General features: G+C 42.2%; 1 protein-coding gene across 1 annotated transcript; it reads right to left on the bottom strand.

Moving 5' to 3' along the window:
• Positions 1–637: 637 nt before the first annotated feature.
• cnot1 (CCR4-NOT transcription complex, subunit 1) lies at positions 638–21,831 on the bottom strand. The gene is made up of 49 exons (XM_053318668.1): positions 21,728–21,831; positions 19,812–20,105; positions 19,590–19,697; positions 17,640–17,738; positions 17,249–17,317; positions 17,113–17,167; positions 16,084–16,287; positions 15,782–15,950; positions 15,373–15,499; positions 14,911–15,021; positions 14,590–14,760; positions 14,244–14,371; positions 13,847–14,087; positions 13,598–13,717; positions 13,331–13,453; positions 13,066–13,217; positions 12,738–12,888; positions 12,277–12,478; positions 11,136–11,261; positions 10,054–10,178; positions 9,656–9,942; positions 9,491–9,569; positions 9,109–9,354; positions 8,834–8,974; positions 8,551–8,730; positions 8,222–8,338; positions 8,012–8,122; positions 7,774–7,851; positions 7,326–7,503; positions 6,998–7,152; positions 6,554–6,850; positions 6,185–6,325; positions 5,972–6,076; positions 5,665–5,784; positions 5,335–5,529; positions 5,052–5,194; positions 4,831–4,939; positions 4,495–4,664; positions 4,127–4,358; positions 3,768–4,016; positions 3,497–3,660; positions 3,273–3,390; positions 3,062–3,163; positions 2,745–2,918; positions 2,484–2,633; positions 2,201–2,381; positions 1,969–2,101; positions 1,728–1,862; positions 638–1,586 (listed from the first exon to the last, which is right to left on the bottom strand). The coding sequence occupies exons 2-49, from the start codon at positions 19,911–19,913 to the stop codon at positions 1,508–1,510; spliced, it is 7,152 nt and encodes a 2,383-aa protein (XP_053174643.1). The 5' UTR covers positions 19,914–20,105; positions 21,728–21,831; the 3' UTR covers positions 638–1,507.
• Between the last annotated feature and the right edge of the window lie 658 nt (positions 21,832–22,489).

The following is a 22,489-nucleotide window of genomic DNA, read 5'->3' as shown; positions in this document are numbered from 1 at the left end:
ACAGCACTGCTTCATCTGCAGGGTACAAACCACTCTCACACACACTCCAGGGTCATTTTACAACATCTGACCACAGACTGACACACGCTATAGAGTCTTTAGGACTTGTTGCTCATGTTCTAAAACTCTTGAAAGTTTCATATTAACCAAATCTGTTCTTAGTCAACGATTCATGACAGAGGAGCAGACTCTTGGATCTTATTGCAATGTGACAGAAAAGCATCATAATACAGTTAAGAAGAAAAAAGACTTTCAAAATATCCAAATGTACAACCTGAGAACTTTTCTCATCTAGAATTTGAGGGTTTTTCTTGAATGCCAAAAGTAAACCAGTAATTGTGGTTGTTACATTGGATAACCTCAAATACCTTCAAATCTAACTCATGAGACAATCATTTGAATGTCAACATTTTCTAGTCATCCAGACACATTTTCTAACTGTTTCAAAAGCAGGTATACAAGTTGTGATTGTAGTGATGTAAAATGTAGATCATTCAAGTTTATCAGTTTTTAAGTGGCATCTCTACCTGGAGTAAAAAAACCATCAGTATTAGGTAAGACTGCTTGTAGACACTTCCTTTTGAAACAGCAGGTATATATTAGCACCACCACATCACCTGAATGAACACAGATACGCTGCAGTTTGAATGCTTTATTTCCTGTATGTATGCATACTGCAATTAAGTAGCAAGAACTAAAGGCAAACTAGAAAGGACTACAAAATACAACACATGGACCAATACATTTACAAAACATTCAAAATGTTACAAAATGGGCTGTATTGGTCCTTCTATTGTTGTTCTTCAATTTGGATCTTTGTACAAATTTGTCAAGATACCATGTTACCATTCTTACTTTGCACAATTTTACAAGTGCCAGGGAGAGACTTCCGGAGCCAGAAAACTGTCTCCACCCACACACCGACACACCAGGAGTAGACCCCCACCCCACCTGGGAGACTAAACTACATCTTCCTGTCCCACTCAGGGATAAAAAGGAACTAAATGAAAGAAGCAGGCAGCTTTTTTTTCTCTTCAATCAATCTACCATTCAGCCTCTGAAAAGCAACAAAAAAAAAAAAAAAAAAAAGTCTGAACAAAAAAGGATTTGTGTGGGAGGGAAGCAAACCAAAGACTTTGGTAGTGAGTGAAAATATGTTCCGATGTCTTTACATGTCAGGGAACATTTCATTCCACATGTTCATTGCTCTCCACTTATTCTATTCTCCCGTTCTCCCTTTTTTCCAATATTTACATCAAAGCATTAAAAAAGTATATTAAACAGCATGTCCCAATCCATTCTCTCCATCTCAATTCAGCCCCGAAAGGGATAAAGAAAAATCGAACTCTTTATATCCGTGAGCAGTAGTCCTTTTTGTCCACATTTTCATATAACTGTGGTTGCCAGTTTATCCAGTGCCAACAGTGAAGAGGGAGGTGTGTGGTGGGGGAGTGGGTCAAGGCCGCGGTATCTCTCCCAAGGGCTTCGAGCTGACTGCTTTCACAGGCTAGCTGGCACCAGTGCCTTCCATCACCTGCTGGGCCTGCTTCTGTCCCATGCAGCACTGGGCTACCGACTGGAACAGCCTGAAGGAGAGAGAGACCAGGAAGAGATCAGCTTCAGTTTTACAGCTTGATAAAAAAAAAAAAAAAAGAGTAGTTTCATTTGTGCAGGCTCAGTTATTCTAGTTATCCCAGAAGGGGGAGGGTGGGGTGGGGTGAGCGTACTTTTCAATCTCGGGGGCACAGTGCACAAAGTCGTGACTCCAGAACTTGAAGGCAGGATTCTTGATCAGCTCGATGAAGGTGATGAGGAGACCCCACGGGTGAGGCCTGTTCACAATCAGCCTCTCCAACAGAACCCTGGAGGAGAGAAAGAGAGAGAGAGAGAAGAGAGCTTTAGCCAACAGCACTTCTGATGATCTGCATACCAGATACAGACACTGAGACCCCCTCTGGTCGGACTCACCTGGTGATCTGCTCCTGGATGGCCTCTGTGTTGGCCTCAGCGAACAGATAAAGCATGGTGCAGCTGAAATAGTGAGTGTGGCTGTTTGGGTAACGTAGCTGATTGGCGATCGCGTTCAAGAACAGGTAACGCCCTGAGAAAAAGACATCCAATCATCCATTTAGTAACTTTAGTCACTTAAAGAGCACAAACAAACTCCAGCGCTTTCTCTGCTATGTGAAAGAAAACATACCCTCTGTGTCCAGGTCCACGGCCAGATTCTGGAAGATGTCCATGTGTGCAGAGTGGGTGATGGTGCTCATGGAGGGGGTGCTGCCCTTGTTGTGGATGTGAGCAATTGCCTGTGTGCCTACATACAACACTAGAGCGTTTATCAGCTGGATGTTGTAGCGGTTTCCCGGCTCATTCGACACCTGCGAAACATAAAAAAAACAGGAAAACAAATTAACACCATGTTGTATTTTCGATAGCTGAGGTTGTAATAATACCGACTAATCACAAACACTGCTCCACACCTGCAGGTTGCTGCGCAGCTCAGAGAGAAAAGTGACCGGTGAACGGGTCTTCAGATATGAGTCCAGATCCTTCTTGAACTGATTAGGCATGACACCTGTGAAGTTGGTGAGGATACGGGGAGCGATGTTGATCTCACTCAGCATGTCCACCTGCAGCAGAGGAGATGATAAAAGATACGCATTTATGATATTAATGAAGCAAAGTTTGAGAAATCCCACCACTTAATGTGTAGAGGTGTGTGTGTGTGTGTTTTTTCCTACCTTGAGATTGGGTGTGAAGGGGTCGGGGAGCCTCATGTTGCGTGGAAAGGCACTGAGGATGAGGTTGCGGAGCTGGATGCAGTTAGGTGGGATAACGTCACAGAAGCCGTAATGGTAGTCGCACAGGAACTCTGGGAAGTCATGCAGCAGGACCAGGAGCACCCGCAGTGTGCCCTGAAACAGCCGAGTGGGGGAAAAAAAAAAAAAAAAAAAAAAATACACAGGAGGAGTCGTCAGATTAGATGCATGTTTTGTAAATTAAAACAAATGAAGATTATTCTACATTGAAGATCAATGAATAGAAAAAGAGAGAGCACCTTGTAGAGGATTTGCATAGGTTTGTTGAGCTCTACATTCCTCAAGAAAGGGGCCAGGTACTTGAAGAGATCAATCAGCAGCTGTGCGTACATGGGCCAACCCTGGAAGAGACAACATCAATCCATCAACACCAAAACAAAAACACATCTGTATCTGTAGTAGAGTGATTGTGTTTACAGTGTGTGAGAATAGGAGTTTTATTCTTCGTACCTTCTGCTGTGGTGTGTGTGCGAGCATCCTGGCAATGAAGATGCGATGGGAGATCAGTTCCAGCCAGGCGTACACAAATCCAGGTGCTTTGGTGGGTCTCAGGATGTGGAAGGTATTGCTGCAAATTAAAACGAGACAATCCGTTAAAATGTAACTTTCTCCGTGTTCATGAGATGATGTAACCACAAACAGACTCTTCAGATATGGTCATTTTGAGTGTGTACCAGAAGGCGGTGAGCGTCTGGAAATTGATGGTCTCGAGGACGTGCTCGGGGGCATTGAGCTCCAGCAGCAGCATGATGAAGATGCGGTGGTACGGCAGCTGCTGGAATTCTGTCTGGCGGACATCGTGGTCCTGAATCAACACCCCAACTACGATACCCAGCACCTGAAAGCAGAATTTAGAGTGTGATCAGAATCAAGTAGGTTTTAAGAGGAGCATTTATACTGCCAAACTGATCCCAGATGATAAAACAGGTCATCAGGTTGCTGTACCTTGTTGAGGAGGTTGATTTTTGTCACTGTGTTCGAGGCCTCTCCAGAGTGTTTCACCAGTAGGGCGATGAGCCTCACAAAGGCATCCAGGTTGTGGTAACACTTGGCTCTGATGATAGCTGCACTGGCTGCTGGGTTGTGCTGCTGCTCAGCCTGAGCTCTGTAGCTTATCTCCACGCACATTTCCGTGCACAGCCGGAAGAATCGTGTGATCAAGTCGTCGGTCTTCAGGATGCCCTGCTGGTGCATCTAGAGGTGCGGGGAGGAGGAGAAAGAGGGGAAAGACGTGAGATATAACAGGAGGAGCGAGAGTTATACTGATTTTTGAGCTTTGGACGAACTGATAAATGACTGCTTACCTGGCCGACAAATGCAGAGAAAGCTTTGGTGCTGTCCCTGCCAGCAGCAGCTGAATGATACAGGTTGACCCACTCCCTCAGGAGGTACTCTGCCTTCTCCCTCAGGCCGGGAGGATCATCATATTCGGAAGCCTGTGAAATCCCAGAGTGCATCATGAAGTTGGGTCCGCCATGGGCCCGGTCGATCATGGCCTCGTAGTTAGAGCGAACGACATCCATCAGCTGGGGAAGACTGGAGACAAAGAGGAGAAGAGCACAGAGGAGTCAGTAACACTGAAACACATTTAATAACTATTATAATTGCTGCCATCAATGCTACCCTCTTTCACAGGTAAGTACAAGCATGTTTTAACATTGAAGTTGTTTACCCCTCAGGTGCGTTGGCTCTGGAGTGTGCACAGGTCCTCATTAAAGTCTCAATGGTGTGAAAGAGATCGGCCTCTGTGACATGGCTGACGCTGCGTTCATCCACCAGCAGCAGCTTCACCAGCTGCATGGCAAATGCAACCGCCATGTAGTGCAGTCCATTTTCCATCGACTGTGAGACAAAACAGTTAATGTTAGAGCAGAATGGATTTGCTGAGTCATAAATCTCTTGGTCACGGTGCAGGATAAATGGAAATGTATAAGATTTGACTGCACCAAACCCCAAATCACACTATAAGAAAGAAAATAAAAGTAAATGACAAAGTTGTGCGGTGTACCTGTGCTAGGTGCAGGTCATACTGCTGCATATTCACAAGATGGTTCCTGATCAAAAGCTCCACTGCTTCGACGTTGTATTTGTACTCATCACGGCACTCAATCAGACACCTGAAAACAGAAACACGGCAAGCTAATAAGACACCAAGTCTAACTCAATACATCCATGTCAGTGTTGTTTAAAAAGAAATGTTCACATTAAATTAAATATGTCCTGACTCACCTGGTGATCTGCTTGTTGCACCACTGTGGTCCATAAGCGCGTCCATCTTGCAGGGCTTTAAGCACCAGCAGGTGGCACTCCCTGTAGCGGAGCAGCAAGTCAGCATCAGCCCCACTAGTGGCATCCAGAAGACCTTCAACAGCCTGTCAAATAGAGGCAACAATTTGGTTATATTCTATATTATATATTCTTCCATTTATATGACACACAGGATATGCAAAGAGTGGTGGAAACAGCCAATGGATGAAAGTTACAGGACTTGATAGATGAGACCGTCTCTTACCTTCTGCAGCAGGCCAAGTGCTGCGATGCCGTCCCTAGAGTTCCTGGCCAAGGCCACCGCCTCCAGCAGACTGCGCAGGGCCTGGGTCAGGGGGTTCATGGCAAGAGCCGGAGGGATGGCGTGCAGATGCTGCTCCAAGTCTGCCATGCACTTATCATAGATCTGAGCGACATCATCTGTGGCCCAGGCCTGTTGCTGTTAATCAAAGAGTAGAGATGGAATTGAGGTGTGTGGGTCTAAAACTGCGACACGAGTAGTGTTTATTCAGTTTTTGATACATGATGATAACGCTGAGGAGAGCTCAGGTTAGGGGAGGGAACACAAACTTACTTTCATGGGCTGAGCCAAGAAGCCGGTGGGCTGAGAGAGATCATTACTGGGCAAGAAACCTGGAACGTTCCTGGCAAACTCCTCATATACAGCCAGTTGTTTGGGGTCCACTCCTCCCACCTGCAACATACACATGTACAGTGTTTTTATTATTTCACAAAAATTACATTCACACACGGCAAACAGAAAGCCGTTTGACCTCTTTTATACACACACACACACACACACACACACACACACACTAAAGTCTGTGTGATATATCAATGTATATAGATTAAAAATAATGTTGTCTACACCGTGGTCTTACCTTAAGTCTGATCTGCTCAGGCATACGCTCAGCCTGATAAGTCAGAACCACAGGATCACAGTAACGACGTCCTTCTTGACGTGCGTGCTTCCTCAACTCAAATTCCTACAAGACAGACCATTCTTTTCACTTTCAAGCTAAATATTTTATAACCCGCTTTATTAAAAATAAAACAAAAACATTGTCCAATTGATTTCCAAATGTTTTTCTCACCGTGGCTAGTCTCTTGTCCATTTCAGGTCCAGCCTTCTCCACGGCTGTCTTCTGAATGAAGCAACAAGCCAATTCACAGTTGTCTTGAGCAATCCTGGCTGCAGCCTCCTCCATCATTTCCCTCTGTTGGGGAGTTGGTGCCTGAGGGAATCAACAGCTTGGTTAAAAGAAGCATGAATGGTGCAAGAGATCAGACAAAAGCAGCAGGGAGGATGAGTGCATTGGAATCAAATGCAGTAACATATGGAGATGGATTTTAGAGTAAAATAATGAGGGGCTCTCTGCTTTCTCTATGATGTCTTTTTTAAATATACATTTTGGAGCATTAGTAATAAGGGAAATAAGCAGTCATGTTTGCATTCAGCTTACTCTAAGTGCAGCGGCAAAGCTGTTCTTAAGGTTGGTGGCGATGCTCATGAGCAGAGGCTCGCGGCAGGTGATCATGGCCATGCCAGCGGTCAGGTTTCTCATCATGTGGTGGGCAGCCACACGCATGCGGGACTCCTCGGAGTCCAGGGCAAAGTCCTTCCTGATGATCTGCTCACAGGTTGTCATGGCGATTTTGATGGAGCGATCGACCACAGGGTGCACCAGCTCCTGGACAGCCCGTTCAACAGACTGCCGCACACACTGCTTCAGCTGAGGGTGGGCCTGTAGTAGAGGGATCTGAAAAAGAAGAGAACGTGAGAGAAGAGTCAAGAAAAAAAAAGATACAAATATCTGTTGAATTATTATTCCTTTAATTATTTCAGCTTGTATTCAGCTCTTATGCTGTGACTTCATTAACTGTCAGTGGGTTTTACAGGTACTTACGTTGACATTTATATTGATGTGTGGGGCCAGTCCTGCCAATGCGTACACATTGATGTCATGGTAACTGAACTGTGGGGTGGGGGGCCCGGTGGTTGTGCAAGTGGTGGTGGTGGTGGCAGCTGGGGTTGACGGTGGAGCTGCAAATGGAACAAAGTCTCCTGTAGGTCACAGAACACTCATTTGATTAAAATCACAATAAAAAAGCATAACATCCACACAAAAAACAAACAAAGCAAGAATTAAGGCAACATAAACAAGAGCATGTTAAGATGTGGCAGATTTAAGTATACGTTGCGAAGAACATCACAAACTGAGGTAAATATTTCACCTGTAGTAGAAACTGGGAGCATCTCTTCTGGAGGCTTTGTCTCTTTCTTTGGTGCCGACAGCTGCTCCTCCAGGCTCTTCAGCTTGTCCTTGTCCTTCAGCAGGTTCCCCGGCTTCAGATCGTTGATGTCCAGAGACAAGTTCTTACACAGAACTTCTATCTCAAACTTCAAGTTCAGCTGTAATCAATGAGAATGAGTGAGAAATCATTTCATACTTGTCGTTGATAAATATTTACTTACATTTATTTTACATTTGTACAATAATTCTAATTGTTGAGTTGTTGGGATGTACATTCATATTAGAAGCACTTGTGACAACATATGTGCATAGACCTATTTAGGCTTATAGTTTTAATTGGATATAGCTGGGTCAGGGTTTAAATAATTTTTACTATGACTTGCACTTACACTCTGGGCAAGTGGCAACAAGAGAGATCAATCTATTACCTTGAGGTCATGTTCTTGATGCAGCTCAGCAAGAACATTCATGATGGCCATTGTCCAAGGGTTCTGGGGCCTGAAAACCTACAACATCAGAGAAACACATAAGTTAAGGTCGCTATAAAGAACCCAAAGGACATCAAATAGTGGAATCAGATTTGTATTTGAGGAAAATAGATACATTTTTGGCAGCTTGACATTTCATACTGGGCAGGAGTATGAGGTTATGTTTGAAGTTGCTCACCATGCTTCTTAGACTGGACTCCAAAACTTTGGCCACAAAGGGAACAACGTATAGTAGCTCCTGTTGGCCTTTCACATAGGCTTCCAGTAGCAAAGACTTCACTTCCAGGTCCTGTGAGAAAGACACAAACAATTTAGCTAAAAGCAGACAGAGAAAAGAGAGCCATCACATCAAGATACACAGAAACCAAACAACTTGTTACAAACGTACTGTATAGAGGATGGGCTTATTTTTGGCCAGTGTAATCATGCCCAGCCAGTGGCCCAGGTTCTTCAGCAGGGAGCGATCAGAGAAATTGGCAGCTGCCTTGTCGGAGGTCAACAGAACCTGAAAGAAATGGAGAGATGGGAGACGAGTGTCAGTATTAGACTAATTATGAGTCTTCTTCAGCAGTACCTGTAGCCGTGGTTATCAGGAACAAAAAGAACGAGTCGATATGAGACAAAACCAGTGTCTTGTGGAGCTTTAAATCCAGCACTGTTGGAGTTATTCATGAGCCGCAAATAAGAAAGAACTAACAAAATGCTCAAATGTTTCACCTTGATGTTTCGGTATGTTTCACTGAGGACCATCTTGACAAACTCAGGGTTCTTGAGAGTGTCCAGAAAGTTGGAGTAGAGGCTGTGGAAGTTGGGCTCAATGCTGACACGCTTCATCACCAAGTATTGAGACACCCACGGCATAAACTCCTCCTTCACTGTCTCCTTTAACTCCTCGACCTAAAAAGAAAAAGAAAAGAAGAAGGAAATACAATTTTATAAAAAGCTTCTTTGACTAGTGAGATTCTTGAGATCTGTTCGTGTTTCATCCGTTTCCCTTTACCTTCTGTGTCATGTTGGACTGAGAAAGGTTGTTGAAGATAAAAGCGATTTTCTCCTGGACGTTCTCTGGAGGCTCTACGATCCTTTCTGTTTGGTCAGTGGCCACCAGCAGGGTGTCAATGTTGGTAGTGTTTATGGAGGGCTGCAGGCAGGAACAATGTCAATTACATTTTTAACAGATGTGCATATCATTTTTACGTGCAAAATTTGTAGTAATTGTTAACATTGACACAGCATTACATTAGAGTGTTTAGTCGTCAATTAAACCAAACTCACAGGCACATCCTTCTTGAAGGTGCTGGGCGTGGGTCTTGTGATGGTGGTGGTCTTGGCTACTGTGGTTGTAGTCGTGGTGGTGGTCACGAGGGTGCTGGGCTGACCTGGCTGCGGTGCTTTGGGGACGCCGGGTGGCTGCGACTGGGCCTGGGCTTGTACTTGAGCCAGCGCCAGACTTCCCGGGGTGGTGATGGAGCCTTGCATCTTCACCGGAGGGTCCCGTGACTGTTGGCCGTACTCGATATACTGCACACACAGGATATTGAAAGGGGCAGAGCGAGAGATTTCATCTATCTGTAAGTGTGACGCTCCTCCTGTCATCGCAACAGGTGGAAAACAAAGAATTTGTGAAAAACCATGTAAATTAAGGAAACCTGTTTACCTCTTGTAAATGGTGGGGGAATTGCAAGAAGTGTGCAATTGAAGCCAGATGCTGACAATATTGAGGATAATCCTTTAGTCTAAAAAATATATAAGATAATTGTTAGCCTGACAAAAGATGACTACACTACATAAATACTCACTGCACTGGAAAAAAATTAAATACCTGTTTTTGAACCTATCTAAAGCAGCAATTCCAAAGTAATACATTTTGGATCCAAAAGGTTTTCTTAAGGCTTCAAGAACGTATCGGAGTGCAAGGCCCAGGGCCATGTAGGTGACAAGACCCTTTTCGATAATACCACCAAAAAGGCAGGCAGTGATGTGCAGCTCCTTGTCTGGGTACTGGGGGAAGAAACGGTACTCCTCAAACAAGTTCCGAAGCATGCAATTGAACACCTCTCGCTCCCGCTTGATGGTTGAATCCTTGAACCTTTGCAGCATCTCCAGCACCTAGATGGGGACCGGAAAGGAGCGAGAGAGATGAGTGATCCTCAGAGAACATCGTGATTGTAGAACACAGAACGTGACATGAGGTTTGTTTGAAGAACAAAGCTAACAGACCTCATCCACAGACATGGTCGGATGAGGTGGATGGTTGTAGATGCGCTGGAAGTAACTATTCGCTTCGTCGTCTATCTCCTTGCTAAAGTGCTGGTTTGCCTCAGGCCACACCTGAGAAAGGTCAGCTGGTAGAAAAGCAGAGGAAATATTTTCACACATGGAGCATGAGCCAAGTAACTAAACCTTTGTGCCTCACTGGGGACATTTTTTGGCTCTTTAATTGGTGATTTTTGTGATAGTTTTGGCTGTGTTAATGCATATTAGTATAAATGTTTTTCTTCTTCTAATTTTATCTTGAAAGCTCAACCTTAGCTACTTGTATTACTTGGTAGTTAGGATCAGGAATGATACTGGTTAAAAAAAATTTAACCAAATTTAACTTTTATCAATATTTTTCCTTATCATTGACATGTCCAAGACTATACTACTTTACTATACACAGCATACAGAAATTCATTATTGTTTGTTGATAAAAAGAGTGTCATTATGGAAATAAACTGGCATTTAAATTGTTAAAATGAATGAATATTTGGTGGTGATGATCAGTACTGGAGTTGATTTAAAAGATGTAAATAATATTACTATAATATTTTTATGGCAGTTTTTTGACAGACATTTCTATCCTTTAACAGAGCAACTGTGAGGCACAAGGGTTCAAGTCATTCATGAAAATCTTTCAGCGACACATATGAGGCATCAAAATGTATGCCAACCAATCACTCAGGTTAGGCCTCTTGTTGATGCTTAGAAAGTAAAGAAATGACACTAAGTGGGGCTGTCAGCATAAGCAGACAAGGAATGGACGACTGACCTGTATTTCCTCTATGATGAATTACATTTCAGAAAGCACAGAAATTTAAGTAATTCAGCCAATTGTCTTCAGGAGGTTACAATACACCAGGTCTACACCAAGACTTGTCTTGTTCACTATAATGGTGAAGCACAATATGGTGCATTAAAAATTAAATTTCCCAATCAGGACAATAATTGTGATCATTGCAGAGGAAATACAGTGCTGAGCAGCGCAGGGCGGGGCTCTCAGTCACACCACTACTACCACCACTTACAGGCCTTCATCTTACTCTGCTGAAAGGTAGGAGGGTTCAGGCCCGGTGTGCTCATCTTCCTGGTGCCAAATGGATCGGTGCTGACTGCTGACATTCCCAGGCCAGACCCAATACCGGAGCCGATGCCTGATCCCAAGGGACCTGGAAGTAAAACTTGAGTTATTTCACTTCACCCTTTGAACTACTGTCTTTTTGTAGGGGTGCACCGATCGATCAATCGAAACTGAATGATTTTAGAGCTGATCAGCTCAGAACCGGCAGGTCTCTGACTATAAAGTCAATTATATTAGCCTATCTGGCATCACACTGCAGCTGCTCTGACTAGTGAGAACATCAGTACATTAACATGCAGACAAGAAACCAGATTATGTTACTGATTATATTCAAAATCTCTTTATATGCGAGTTTCACCCCCACATGATCACAACGCTGCAGCCGGTGCACCTGTCTGCTGAAGAGGTCAGACAGCCTCTTTACATAATGTCTGATAAAAATTTTTTAAAAAACAGGCATTTCCCTGAATGCATATAAGATCATTTTAAAATTAAGCATTATTCAACGAGCATGTAGAATCTCACAAGGTTACATAATCTGGTGCACTTTATTTTGTTTTCATTTAGAGAAGTTGTTCAATCTGTTTAGTGTTTTATTCCATTTTTGTAGGCTGTTAATAATAACAATCTGAAGAATAGAAGTATCACTGGGATCGATATCAGCGCCTCAGACTTAAAAAACAAACAAGCGGAAATAAAACAGCGATCTGAATTGGCCAAGAAAAATTCAATCGGTGCATCCCTAGTCCTTGACACTTTGAATCTAGTTTCATTTAATGTGAAAATATGTGACTAAACAAGACTTCCTACAAAGTTTTTACACATAACAAAATATTTTACTTTTGGCTTTTAACTTAATTTTACAACATGATTCAAACTAATAAAGTTAAAGATCTAACCCTAACTATGCCAACCCCAAGCTTACTGTTGCTTAAGCTTACTGTTAACATGATGTTTACATACAAAATTGGAAACCACAGGAAGTTTTCAGTCTCATTTATCAGTAAAACTGAGTCTAATGCCAGTGTAGTGTAGTATGACTTGCTAATTTAGTGTGAATGTATGCAGGAAATAATGAAATAGCATAGTACCAGAGTCCATACCAGGGAGCTGTGAGGACAAGCTGCCAATGCCCCCAAATGCTGTGCTGGGATTGGTGTTAGAGAGGGGTGGGAAGGCCTTTGCTGGGGACTGGGGATTACTGAAAGCTGAACTCAGTGAGGTGGGAAAACCCTGCATGCTCTGAGTATGAGAGGTGGCTGTGCCACCCAGATTCAAGGATCCCATCCCAGACAAAGGGTCCATCTACAGAGGAGGAAAAAGGCAAGGGATGGGGTCAGTCAGTGCTACACACATGAAGCCTGTTCAAGCAAAATATATACATAACGTTCATTGAAAATAAAAAAAAATATCACATAACTATGACAGTAATCTGTTATATTTACGGGAATGTTAAAAAGGAAGTGAGGAATAGAGATCAGTTTAACTGACACCAAGTTCTTACATGAAAGGGCATTTCAAAGTTTTCCTGCAGAGGCGTGATGAGTCTTTCACATGGAGATACCTGTACAGGTGAGATGGCATCCAGACTGCTGGTGCTGGGGGCACGTCCCTTAGGCATAACCCCTGGTGGCGGTTGCCGGGCTTTGTTCATAACATTGCTGCAATTCGCAACCATGGTCAAGATGGTCTCTGACAGCTCCTGAGACACACTCCTGGGAAAAACGTATCTTTAAATTACCAGATTATAGACTAAGACTATTTGGTTTCTACATATGACTTGTGATTAAATACATATTCTTATAAAGTCAAAGCACAACCAATGGGTTAGGGTTAGGGTCAACCAACAGTTATTTAAAAGCACCAGACAAGCTAAAACTACAGTGTCTCACCCAGCACAGGACTGCAGGCAGGCCAGCATGGTGGCTAAGGTCTCCGGGGGTAACTGGGCGCTTTTGGGCTGGTCCTTGTCTGGGGCCAGACCTCCCATAATGGATGGGCACCGCCTCTTCAGGAATGTCACACAAGCCTGGATAAAAGGTTCCTGACAAACAGATCCAAACACATACATATTGTAAAATGGATCACACATAGGAAAGCTAACAAGCTCTATTGATTATTTGATCAAACTTCACTTAAATCAATTGAAAGACTTACCCCATGCTCTCTGATTTTGTCAGTCAACCACTTGTCAAGTTTGAGGTATTCACGGCGGGAGGCAAGTGCAGCAAGGTCAATAACAAAGGCAAATGGAGTACCATTCAGCAGCATCGACAGAGACTAGAGGAAAAACAAAAGGGCTTATATTAAGCATCATGAGGATAATACTGACCACCAAAGAATATAGCCCTATATCCTGTGATTAGGCCTTTAAAAAAAATGTATCTGAGTGTACACAAAACCATTTGGTCTATTCTGACAAACCTTCAAGTCCTGCGCCACATCCAGGATGCGAGACAGCTTGGCCTGGTCATACTGTTCACCTCTCATGTACCACTCAGCCATTGAATGCATAATGAGCTGACGGATGGAGGGAGACTGTCCCTAGAGGGTGAAAAACACAGGTTTTATAAGTACACAGGTTTTTTTGTGCAACTTCACCTTTTCATGATTAAAATAGCTTTTATCCAAACATCAATGAGCATTAACAGCAGGAAAGATTCTAACACCAACCTGTCCATGCCAGGCATAGTGCAGAATAATGGCAGAGTTGGGGTGGTTGCCCAGAAAAATGGGCATTAGGGTAGAAATGAGCTCATGACGCAGTGTGTGCCAGGAGGTGGAGATCTGCAGCAACGCCAGCACCAACATGTCTGGGCAGTGTTTGATTGGGAAGCTGAACAGCTGCTTCACCTGATCATACTGGCCCACCTCAGACAGCCTGAGCAGGCTCTCCACCAGGTCCAGACTTTTCCTGTGAAGAGTTCGAGACACTCAGTCAAACAACATTGTAGCATGAGGGAGTGTTGAATGAATAAATGATGCACTAAAAGGAAGAACTGCTCGAAGGAGGGGGGGGGGGGCAACCACTACATGCTTCTGCATAGCAGCCAAGCTAAAAGCTCCATACCAGGTTGCAATCTCCCTGTTGTCATCCTCAGGTGGGGCCTTAAGGATGTCAATAGCAACAGTGTGGCAAGGGTAGTCAGCAAAGCAAAACACTTCTGGGCTCATCAGGGAGTGCTGAATGAATGACAACTAAAAAACAAAAAAACAAAAGCCGTTAAGACATTTCAAGAGGGAATACAAGGCTCAACCTCAACCACTCATACTGGATTGTTGAGACATAGAAATCAATTCCTGCCTGGCATTATAAACCATATTTTTTAGTCATGTTCTTCACAGCAAAAAGCCACTTCAGCTTAACACTTCTGAAAAAGCACATGTTCCCAATGGAGCATATGTCTGTTAGTTACCTGTCCCTCTGCGTGTTTCCATGGCCGATAGATGAGATCGACAGGGAAGACCTCCATGCCCAATCCCCTTTGAATGGCATACACCACAATATGCAGACCTTTGTGGTCCCGGATTATAAAGCCTGGGTGGTCCAGTTCGTATGTCACCTCTTTGAAGTTCAGGTTGGGATTCTAGGGTACAGATAAAAATCCACAAATTAAATCTCAGTAGTTTTTGAAAAATAATCTGCTATAAAAACTGAGAGGGTTGAAAACAAACTTTAATTAGTCAAGATTTTTTTTATTACAGCTAACTGTTGAACATAAATTTAGTTTACTTACCACTTCTTTGACTACGTCGATAAGAACCTCAACGTTCCACGTGTGAGCCTGTGAGCCATCGTTCTTATCTTTACCATCACTCCAGATGCCACTTCCAGGAGCAGAGATGGACTGTAAGAGAAAACGCACAAAAAATACAGCATTTAAGTTCAAGTGTACTGAAATATTGAGAACCTAGAAGCCAGTGCCCTAAAACCAGCCTCAACCAACATTTAACACATCAAAAACTTTGTATGCAATTCAAATTTTATTTTTAATGTTAACTTCTTGGAGGTCAATGTTATGATTATTATGTCCACACATTAACTTAGTTTGAATCTAAGCTGCTCTCATCATTCCTCATAAGAATCAAATTCTGTGCGATCACAAACAATCATATTGTAAATGAAGTAAACCAAATTACAGGTGGGCAAAGTGACCTCAGACTTAGAGCAGAACCATTGCAGCAGATCACCAACTTACCTGTAGTGGGATACCATCGGTCAGGCCGGAGTGGGTACGAGCCATCATGCCCAGGACCCTGGCTACCTGGCTGGCTGTCACCTCCCTCACCCCATACTGCAGGATTATGTTTCTGCACTCGTCCAGACTGGAGACATAAGGACAAACAGGTCAGGCCTGATCATCTATCACACAACCTTCATTCATTCTAATCAAATTGAAGAAATTGAATTGGGCATAAAAATCCCATCAATTTATTCAACACCACCAAGTTTTATAGTTTTTTCTTTTGCTATGATTGTGGATGATAGACATCTACTATGTCTTAGTCATTGAAAATAAATGCACTCCTTAGAAAAACACTTGAAAGGATCTGTAGACACAAGAGGTTCTGCAATATATAATGAGAATGCGTTTGGTATAAATTCACCTTGCACAGAAGCCATAGCCAACTTCTTGCATAAATTCTGCAAGAGAACTCTCCATCATGGTCTTAGCTAACTCCCCCGAGTCTGGCAGGATCCTATCCATGAGAATGTCCCGTTTTTCAGGGTACAGCAGTGGTGCGAGCACCACAGGGCAGCGCTCCTGGGGGAAATCTAAAAACACAAACAAATGTAACACGTTCATAAACAAGAGTTGAACCACTTCTATTCAGACTCACAGAGCAAAGCATGTTCAACTGAAGGCATCAATATGCTTCAACATCTGTTTGCATAGATCCAACCATACCTCGGCAAAGTGTCTTGAGGAAGGCGTCAATCTGCTCTTGTCCTACCCCACTGGCTCCCTTCTGGCCAAACAGTAGATGGGAGAGCAGTAGGTGCAAGACCTCTATGGCAATGTCTTGGAAGCCACCTTCCTGGTTTCCTCCGAGATCAGCGTCAACGTATGAGCGTAGGAGGTCTGGAAGTTTCTGCTTGATGAACTGCGCAGCTGAAAAACAAGTCAGAAACAAGTTAAAAAAAAACACAAACAGCAGTTTACTTTGTACTGATGAGTCAATTTAAAAAAAAAAAAAACAGGATTGTCTGTTCCCTGCATTTCTTAGAAAAGTGAGCACGATAAACAACTTCAGATAATTTAGGTGAAAGCCTTTATGCCCACTAACACTCTTTCACACAGCTTGATCCAAAGCACAAGGAGTGTACAGCCAATTCATGTTTGTCTCAGTGTTTGATGTTTTTCAAATCAGGCTTCAACCTCAGTATTTTTAACAATTTAGTGTCAACAAATTACACAAAAGACTGTACCACATGACATTTGATCTATCTTTGCGACAACATTTTTTATGCAAGTGGTATGTGGGAATTAGTGTCACTTATGTTAACTATTCATTTAAAGCTACAAGAAACTCACAAACTTCAATTCTGTAATTATTTTCTGTCACTCTATGGCAGTGAGTAATTTTTTGTTCCTGATGTGAGGGATGGTTACCTTTATAACCCACAACCACTCCATGCATTATTATCATCTGGTTAAACAAAATACAAAAAATGCTGACTTGCCCATAGTGTAAAGAAAGGATTATAATGAACTGAACACAACACAACAAGAATGTGTGAGTTGTTCATTCCATTTGTGTGCCTGTGCCACACATATTTCAGCCAACGTTGGACACAAAACCAACACAGCTAAAAATAATTGGATAACTTTTAATAATTCTCACTGTCCATAACATGTTTTGCTGCTACTTAAAAACAGGGTTCCACATTATGTTTCCTTTGAGTTTTAACATTAAGCTTTATTAAAATTACTTACCAAAACCCCGAAGGTCTGCGTTGCTAGAGTTGAGCAAAGCAAGGCCGAATATCACCTGAGAAGTAAATGATAAGACTTTAGGCTCAAACATTTAACAGTTTGGTAATTAATGAAGGCCACGGTAGAGCAGGCTTACCTCTTGAACTTTGCTGAGCTTAAGAACTTTACTCAGTAGGGTGAATAAGTGGGCCGATGGCTTCAAACTCTGAAAGACAATTTATGCACAACGCTTGAATGGAAATTACATTCTAATATTTTATTTTTTTTCCCACATGCACCTGCGATATGTCTCTGGAAGCATAAATGTTTGGGTGGATGTTTAAGCGAGTTACAGCCTCATATGTCGGCTGAAAGCCAGTGCAATGTTTTCAGACATGTGGAACTGATAAAGGTGATTGTTGATTGAGCTTGAATCTTATGTGTATTTAAAACAACAAGGGCTAAACCATCACAACAACAACAATAATAATAATAATAATAATAATAATAATAATGATAATAATAAAATTCAGGCAAGTGCTCCTTACCTTCTGGTAGTGCAGGGGATTGTCAATAGCGTAACAAAGGGTAGAGATAAAGTTTGGCTTCGATATCAGCGACACACACTCCTGGATCAGAAACTGTGTCTTGGGCAAGTTGAAAAGGAGAAAAAGACAGAAAATAGAAGAGAGGCAGATGAAGAGCAAAATAAGGGCAGGAAGTCTCTCACAACAGTCAATAGAAAAAAAATAAATAAAAAGCATTAAGCAATATGAATTAAAATGTCTAAAATTATAACAATTACACATTTTCTAGCAATAGAATTTTTGATCAATATCCCACAGAGTTAAAGAGCACATAGTTGTATGAGATTTATAGTTATTTTTACACACTGAGCTTCTCTTCCAGATAGAAAATGAAACTTGGCTCATTGGGGCAAGATGGGATGTTTTTTTAAAACACTGCTGAATACACAGACAGTGTCCCAAAAGAAGGAAGCAGCTCTCTTTCTCCACCAGTGCACCCAAATAACTTCCATCTTTTTAATAATACAGCAAGTTAAAAATGCACACTGGCCACTCAAATCGAGTAAGAGCACTGTCTGCAAACTAAGGAACCAAAGCACTCGCCTTCAGTTTGGTTAGGATAAACAACACCCAGCAAAACAAGACCCTGAATAACAACCAGGACTGAGATGGTAAGTGATTGACAAATGTCCTCTGTAACTCTTATGACGTGTTCCAGTGACTAAGACTTCTTTAATTGACAAATAAGTGAAACTTTGACATGTACTGCGCAAAATGTTTAGGGAAATAAGAAACAAACATCATTCTAGTTTCTAGTATATTTTGCTGGCAAGAATTTAACCAATCGTTGTTCTTAATGCATACTTTCAGTTTCACATCCTGAGACAGTTTCGGATTTACAGCTGTGTGAACCATAAAATAATGATAGATTCCTGATAGGTTTCTTAAAATGCAAAACAAGGAAAAGATATTACAACAATAGTCCAATCATTTAAATAACCGTTAATTTTATACCATTTCACAAGTGTAATATTTCAGAGTCTCAATGTTTTGAGGACTGCGATTAAGTCGGTATGAAAGGCTTTCATTGAGCTTTTAATTATTGTGCTAAAACAATCCATCCGTAGTTTTTTTTGTATGATGGGTCTTGTGTTTATTATTTGCTTAACGTCCGCCTCTGTAGGGTGTCTGGGCTCAGCGTTAGAGATATGGTGATGAGCTCAACCATCAGGGGGAAGCTTGGTATAAAGCTGTGAAAGGAGCCAACTGAGGTGGTTTGGGCACCTGATTAGGATGCCTCCTGAACGCCTCCCACTGGAGGTTCTCCAGGCACGTTCAGACCCTGAGGCTAACCAGATCCACGCTGGAGGGACTTAATATCTCTTCTGACCTAGAAACACCTTGAGAGGAGCTAGAAGTTGCTGGTGTGAATTATGTTTGGGTTACCTTACTCAATCTGATGCCACTGTGACCCCACCCTAGATAAGTGGCAGAAAATGGATGCTCTTTTTATTTTATCCATGTGCATGTCATTGTTTGAGCCCTTTTTCTCACCCCCAGGACTGACTTCTTATCTCTTGAAAGAATTAAGGTTCCAACTGGGTTTCCCCATTGACTGCTACGTGGTGACACTGCTCACTGAAATTCCATCATTCTGTCAGTCGTCTCTTTAAGTATGAAGTGGTAAACAAGTTGTGGAAAAGCAAGGGTGAGTGTCTAATATTAGTTTATTTCTAAATAACGGATTATATTGTCCTATTGTAAGCAGTGTTCAGGTCTACATTCTTAACCATTACATTAATGTGTCTTCCACCAGCTGATGGAAAGCTGTAAACTGCTCAATGAATTTAGCTTCCAATGAGAGGAGGTGTTTACAACAAATGCTGCTCCTTTGTTATATAAAATGTAATTATGAAGCAAAACAACCTGACAAAAATCCATAGTATCAATGTGTTTCTAATCAAAAATTACCTGGTGAAAGTCCTTGCCACTGCTTTTACCATCGCCACTGAAATCCACATGGGAGAAAAGACAGCGTAGTAGATGCCTGTCTGCCTCAGGACCGTGACGATTTACAATCTGGAAGAAAACAAGGAAAACATCTGTATACATCACATACGCAAGCTATAAAATGTCTGTTGATGGACATGAAAATAAAAAAAAAATGCAGATGATTTCTTCACTACCACTTACATGCTGTATTTCCTGCTGGCTGGCTCGGTAGTTTTTCTTTGTTAAATTGTCCACCAGATAGCTGATTTGAGACAAAGCCAGCGAGAGCGAGTCAAGATTCATTGCTGGTTGGGGCGGAAGCAGGCGGCCGAGCACGGCGCAAAATCACCATTATTCCCCTTTAGTCACTTCAGTGATAGGTTACTTCTGCTCCCCCCCCCCAAAAGGTGTGAAAAATATAGGCTTCCAAATCAGTTTTTCGATCAGTGGCTCAGTGCTAGGTGAAGTCCTTCAGTTTAAAATCGAGTTCAGCATCTGTAATGAAAGCACAAAAAAACAAACATGTTTTAAACAAACAATAAAAGGTGTGCAATACAGTGGTAAAAGAGACAAAAGCAGGTGTTCCTTGGTGAAATGCAGTTAACGTGGAGCTGCTTTAATCTTACTCTGCCTGCATAACAATATTTACTATCCTTCGACAGGACAAAATACTATGACGGGCTTTGAGGCCTAGGTGCACGACAGACTCATAGGTTCAATGAGATATATTTTAGCGTCCACTGCCCGGCCGTTTATCTGTTAAAACATCCCAACCTAAGGTCAACGCCATGCAGCTTAGCGTGCTATCTTCACGGAGATATTTAAGTTATATAAACTGACGTGCCAGCAGCTTGTGCTAGGCCTCGAAATGTACCCAAATATCATGCACACAGCTTCAAACCTTCAGTAGTTAGCTCACTCGGCTACACAACTTCTCCGTTTACAATTAAACATACTGACTTAAGCAGCTTCATCAAACGACACAAAATTGCGTACGTTAACAATACAATAACCGCTATCTAGGATTTACCAATGACTAGTGGAGAGATGAGAGAGCTAAAAATCACCCACTGAAACAAAGGGCAAGCGGATATAGCAAGTGTTAAGCCCGTTTCAAGAAGTTTACGTGTTTCTGCACGTTGAGAGCAGTCATTATTGCACTCCTTAATCACAGCTGGGTAGATTACTTAATTAATTAAACACAAACGTTACCTTTGGAGAGACCCTAACTCATACAGCAACATAGCTACCACTCACGCTAATATTACCGTAGCGCTAAGCAGTACTAGCTACGGGGAAGGTCCAGCTAACGTTAGCTAACATGTTTACCGGATAACTCAACAGTTAACGTTAAATCTGCCGCACACTTCCGCGTTTTTCCTTACGTTCACAGCCCTACTTTAACAACGAACTCCTCCATGGCCAAAATATAACATTAAACTCGTTGAAATTGCCTCGAGTCGGTTTGCGCTACGAGCTAACGCTATCATATTAGCATATAGGGAAAGCCAACACTAGCAACGTGAGCCCGTCTCAAGATGCGGTTTACGGATCGGCAGAAGCCATTAACATTACGTTTGGTTTAGCGCTGATTTTAAACTGTATTTTTGACAGTGTAAGAGGCCACTAACGCGTTTAGGTTGTTACACATGTCTTACCCGTGACACAGCGGCCGTGAGCTTGAAGGCCGCGAGTATTGCGGATGAGGGTTTTTTTTTTTTTTTTGCGCGATCGCACTAGCTAATGTTAGCATGAGCTAACCTTGTTAACGTTAGCAGTTATGTTATTTCTACGGTCTCCGACTAGTATTTGGAATCGCTATCAATATATTTCCAAATGCTAACTAACCTACTTTGTAACGACGTATATACATTATGTGAAATACACACAAAAACATAGAAATGAATAATATGGCAAACAGCCTACAATATATAAGAAACGGTGGTAAATTAACGAGTTATTACTTTCTTGATGTGACCAATATGACAGCTGCTTTCCAGCAAATAGACCTCCCCCCGCGCTGGTGGCTAACGGCCATCCTCAGTATTAATAACGCCGCTAGTGAGCTGTGTATAAACCTGTCGACAGTTGTTTCACGAACATATTGCAAATCTCACCATGCTTCCAAGAAAGTAATTCAGATGTTCATCCCTTCTTGTTTCTCCCAACAAACTTGACGAAATAGAAGAGCCGCTGCGCCCCCAGTTCAGTTTGATTTTCAAAATAAAATGGCGACTGTCACCACCGCGGCGCGCTCACGGTACGAGACGGGTGCGTGCGCGTGCCCGCACGAGCGACACACGCGCCAGGTGTTTACGAGGAGATACCTGTTATCATATACTCATCACAGTAGCGTGTTTTACTCCTTCTACTATATTAAAACTAAGAACATTCAGGTTTTTGTCTCATATTGAAAGAAACTGGATCAACAGTAGCCCAGCTGACTTAGGAGCTGTTAATTGTAAACAAATAGCTATAAAACTGAATGGTAAATATGACTTTAATTTTGTATTTTGGGACAATTGCTTAGTATTGGGTTTTTTTTGTTTGTTCGTTTGTCTGTTTTGTATGAGGTAAATAAGGTAGGTACAATAAGCTAAAGATTCAGACTACACCTACGTTAATAAAAATTATTATTTTTCTTTGTTTGATATTTGTTATGTTAATAACAACCTAACCCTCTTATAATGTATTACACATATGTGCATTCTTTTGTAACACTGTTAAAATAAGTAGCCTATAGAATAAATTAAAATGTAATTAAATATTAAAGCAGGACTCCACCAACTAGTACGTGTACATCAGTGTGCTCCTCACAAGAAGTGCTGCAGACTGCCGCAACAAGCTATTTCTTGTGTGCTTCTGAGTAAATAACCCAG

The sequence above is a fragment of the Scomber japonicus genome, chromosome 5, assembly GCF_027409825.1.
Source record: "Scomber japonicus isolate fScoJap1 chromosome 5, fScoJap1.pri, whole genome shotgun sequence".
Classification (NCBI taxonomy): domain Eukaryota; kingdom Metazoa; phylum Chordata; class Actinopteri; order Scombriformes; family Scombridae; genus Scomber; species Scomber japonicus.
This window is presented reverse-complemented; position numbering and strand designations above follow the sequence as displayed.

Bases quoted from the DNA above. Each gene is read 5' to 3' on its own strand.
- cnot1 (XM_053318668.1), bottom strand. From the start codon at position 19,913: ATGAATCTTGACTCGCTCTCGCTGGCTTTGTCTCAAATCAGCTATCTG. The intron at 14,088-14,243 runs GTATGGAGCTTT...AACTCTTCACAG, and splicing joins AACAGGGAGATTGCAACCTG to GAAAAGTCTGGACCTGGTGG. The intron at 1,587-1,727 runs GTACGCTCACCC...TCTCTCCTTCAG, and splicing joins TGTGCCCCCGAGATTGAAAA to GCTGTTCCAGTCGGTAGCCC.